This window comes from Trichophyton rubrum (assembly GCF_000151425.1).
Source record: "Trichophyton rubrum CBS 118892 genomic scaffold supercont2.13, whole genome shotgun sequence".
NCBI lineage: Eukaryota > Fungi > Ascomycota > Eurotiomycetes > Onygenales > Arthrodermataceae > Trichophyton > Trichophyton rubrum.
The window spans coordinates 26881-30520 of record NW_003456416.1 but is presented as its reverse complement, the minus strand read 5'-3'; the positions used below and the strand labels follow the sequence as shown (position 1 = coordinate 30520).

General features: G+C 50.0%; 2 protein-coding genes across 2 annotated transcripts in view; one reads left to right on the top strand and one right to left on the bottom strand.

Moving 5' to 3' along the window:
- The window catches only part of TERG_08982 (uncharacterized protein), a 5521-nt gene extending 3971 nt beyond the window's left edge, over nt 1–1550 (top strand). The window contains exon 2 of the mRNA XM_047749025.1: nt 106–1550. Within this exon, the coding sequence (XP_047604903.1) occupies nt 106–825 (720 nt within the window). The 3' untranslated portion in view covers nt 826–1550. The remainder of the gene's footprint in view (nt 1–105) is intronic.
- A 998-nt stretch (nt 1551–2548) lies between these two features.
- On the bottom strand, nt 2549–3353 carry TERG_08247 (uncharacterized protein; the record flags this gene model as incomplete). Its single annotated transcript, XM_003231110.1, has 2 exons — nt 2549–2660; nt 3073–3353. 2 exons carry the CDS (start codon nt 3351–3353, stop codon nt 2549–2551), a joined length of 393 nt encoding a protein of 130 aa, XP_003231158.1.
- Nucleotides 3354–3640: the final 287 nt, after the last annotated feature.

Here is a 3640-nt window from a genome sequence, read left to right as displayed (position 1 = left end):
TAAGAGTGCAGATGAACAAGTAAGTCTAACTGCATATTAAGCACGTACTACTAGCAATACCTTACAATACCTTGATTATGCGACTAACACCTGTACTTTTTCTAGTCGCGCCTGTTGTGGCTTCGCCAAATGGCTTCTTTGCAATGTGAAATTGAGCTTGGCCTGCTTTGGCGCCAGGAGCGACGTCGAAGAGATTGGTTTCCCGAATGGTTCACGTACACGATGTCTGAAGGGGAGAAACGAGATTGGACTGCACACGTTGAGCAAAGCCCCCTTCGCTGGACGAAGGAGAATGATTTCGGTGAGGACAAGGATCATGGACCGGGGGCCCTTCAAGAACCACGGGCACAAACCCCAACAAATGGGAAGTCATCTGTTGCAGGCAAGCCTGACGTTGACGTTGACACACTAGAGGAAGAGGCAGGCTCTCAGGAACAACAAAAGGAAACGTCGGACGAAGAGTTTAGTCCTCCTAGCGAGCCACTGCTATACATCAATGGCGAGCCGGCGAAATTTACGGACACTGCTACCACTACTAAGGAGAAACCAGAGAATAAAGATGTAAGCGACGAAGGTGAAGCTTCTGATCAAGCCGCAAGCCAACAGCAGCGACAAGACACAACAGGACCAAGTTCGTCCGAATCCGACCCAAAGCCCCAGCCTAAACCAGAGCCCCAGACGGGTCCGGAGAAGAAATGCGTCGTATGCTCTGCCCCTGGAAAGCTATGCCTGGGTTGTAAGAAGGTAGCGTATTGTGGAACTGAACATCAACGTCATGACTGGGCGAACCACAAGACGACCTGCAAGGGGAAGCAAAAGGCATAGACCTCTATCCTTTGAAGAGACGTGAACATTATATTATAATAGCTGCTGGTGGACATTTAATCTAGTATTTACTCGTTCTTTCCTTAGAATATCGATACCTTGCCCTGGATATTGTTGGATTGTTTGGTCAATTTGCACCCGTCCGGTATAGCTAGATATGAGTAAATATTTTCTGAACGAATATAGTTCGGCGTGGGCGTGGTGGTAACTATTGGCCTTGAGATGGAAATCAAGCTGACCATCCTCTGCTTCCTCTTGCTTGTCGTCGAGAGCCAAATAAGACAGACTTCATGTTTGACGTCTGGTTAAGCTTCTAGTTGGTTGATTGCCCACTATCAGCCTCTTGGTTGGAGGGTGTTCATTTACCCCCCGCATGTAATTGATATATTCCTTCCATCGACTAGGCTGTCAGTCAATAGTGAATTAACTAACAATTAGACAGCTGTCGCTCCTCTGGGAGGGTCTAAAGTAGTTACTGCTACCCATCCAGCTCTACCATGCACTTACCATTACATAGAGCTAGGGCCTTGTTCTTGCTTACCTAATACTTACTTACTTAGATCGATCTCCGCAGCCGATCTAACCCGACGTGGAATCTGATGAGGCTCTGTCTTTCTATTGGCTATCTCGCCGCGAAGTGGAGCCTACGGCTGTCATGCCTCTTTCGGCCTAGCATTGCTTACATAATATAACTGTCCACGTGACTGATAAGCCTCGCCCGCCCCCGGCTCCGGCCCCGGCCGACAAGGGACGGAAGCTTTCGGAGGCGACTTTCTCAGTGGGTGCAAACTGCTTAGGTAAGATGATTAGGTAAGGATGTTAACCTAACTAGGTGGGAAGTGCTGGCGTGACCCAGAGTGACTTCGCTTTTGCGGGGGAACTTGGTGGGCGGAGAAGTCGCGCTCGGTCGACCCGCCATTTTTCTCGTCTTTCTTCAGCGTTCGCCAAGTATGAAGCATGATAAATTTTCACAGCAAACAAGTAATCGTCATTTGGTTATTATTATTGGGAGGACAAGTTCTATTTTCAGGCACTTGGTCGCAAAGGGAAGGGGGAAAATAACACGGTTTCTTTGTTGGTTGGCAAACGCCATGCAGCGAGGCTATGAGGGGGCAAACTCTTGACTCTTGACGGACCACAACGGCGACACCGTTACAGAACTATGTCCTGGTGGATGATCGCCAGAGTTTTCACTCGCGTCTCTCTGTGCCTCGTCGAGTGATGCTGACCAACGTCTCTGATTCTAGCCGGACGACCGACGTAGCACGCTGGGTTGCATAACTCTTATCCTGTGGCATAACTCCAAGCAGAACTAGCAGGGCCGGTTTTACCACAAATGTTAGCCTCACTCTGGGATTAGAAGAGAGCTACTTACTGTAGATAAGCCTGGTTTTCTAGTTGACCCACTCGTGGCTAACTAACATGATGCTGTGAGCATATCTTTCATATCGAATGCATACTCCGTAGCATGCTTTGTTATCTCTATCCAGTTCCGGTAGTTATACAGCTACCTACGGATAGTCGGCCAAATATCTGGAGACCGAATCGACTGAGGAGCGAAAAGTCCATGTAAAACTACGATATTTATAAGTTATTAGTATTTAACGTATTGAAATCACTTGACTGGGGTTGATAGAGGTTTACCCATCAGTCTATAATCGGGGATTAGGGGACCGGCTACGTATCATCAGCACCAGACTAAAATAAGCAGGTAGCTATATGTTTACTCCATAGGTGGATGTCTTGCAGGTGGAATGATGCGTGCAGTTTCGCCCCGAGCGAGTTTAGGTACCCTTGGAGTCCCTCTCTTTTCTCCCACGGCACAGCTACCCGTCCTAGGAACAGAGACGTAGTAAACCAGCTAGTTCACTATCTATTCATCTCGACGAGCTGCCTATGCCTGGGATCCCTTAGCTTATATTTATCCTCAGTAGTCGAGACTGTGCAACTTACCAACTCGAACAACCCAGCCTCTCGACCAAGAAGCCTCCCTGCCTGGTGGCCACTTTGCGGTGACATCGCTGCCCACCGACTTTCCCCGCAAAAGCAAAGTCGCTCCGGCAAGGAAGATTCAGGAAGGCCAGTCAGCAGTCAGCAGTGGCTTGAAGCAGGCTTTGGCAGCAAAGTAATAATAACTAAAATAACTAAAATAACACAGCGTACGCGAGAGAGAGAGAGATCGAGAGCAAGAAGCTGCTTTTCTGCCACTTCAGCCCGCTTTTCCGCTTTTGGCCTCATCGACCTCACCTCCTCGACTTCACTTCATCAACGTCAACTTCATCAACAACAACATCAACAACAACATCAACATCGACATCAACATCGACATCAAGGTCAACACTCTCCTCTCTCGCTGTCCTCTCTCTCCACTCTTCATCGCCATCGCCATCCTCTGCTCGCAAGAGTTGGTTCGATGACCTCGCCAACCCTCGCCGGCTGAGGTCTGTGTCAGGTAAGACAGTGTCGACAGTCCCCTTGGGCTCCCTTAACTCATGCTTCTTCCTGCTGCTGCCTGCGCCCTTCTCCATCAGCCCGAGACGCGGCGGACGGAGACGAAGACGAAGACGAGATCACTTGATGCTTTGCTTGACTCAACACTCCGCTGGCGCTTCTGCTCTGCTCTGCTGCCTGCCTGGTGCCTGGTCCGCGCCGCTTGCTCTTGCTCGCTCGCTCGCCCGATGGCTGGGCGGCCGACTCGACGGTAGTGTCGTAGTGGATGGGATGGGATGGCTGGGCTGGCGCCTAAGCTGGTCGTCCGCCCTCGCTCGAGTCATCCCATCCATTAACAGCACATAAAGCCTTCCCCTTCCTTTCC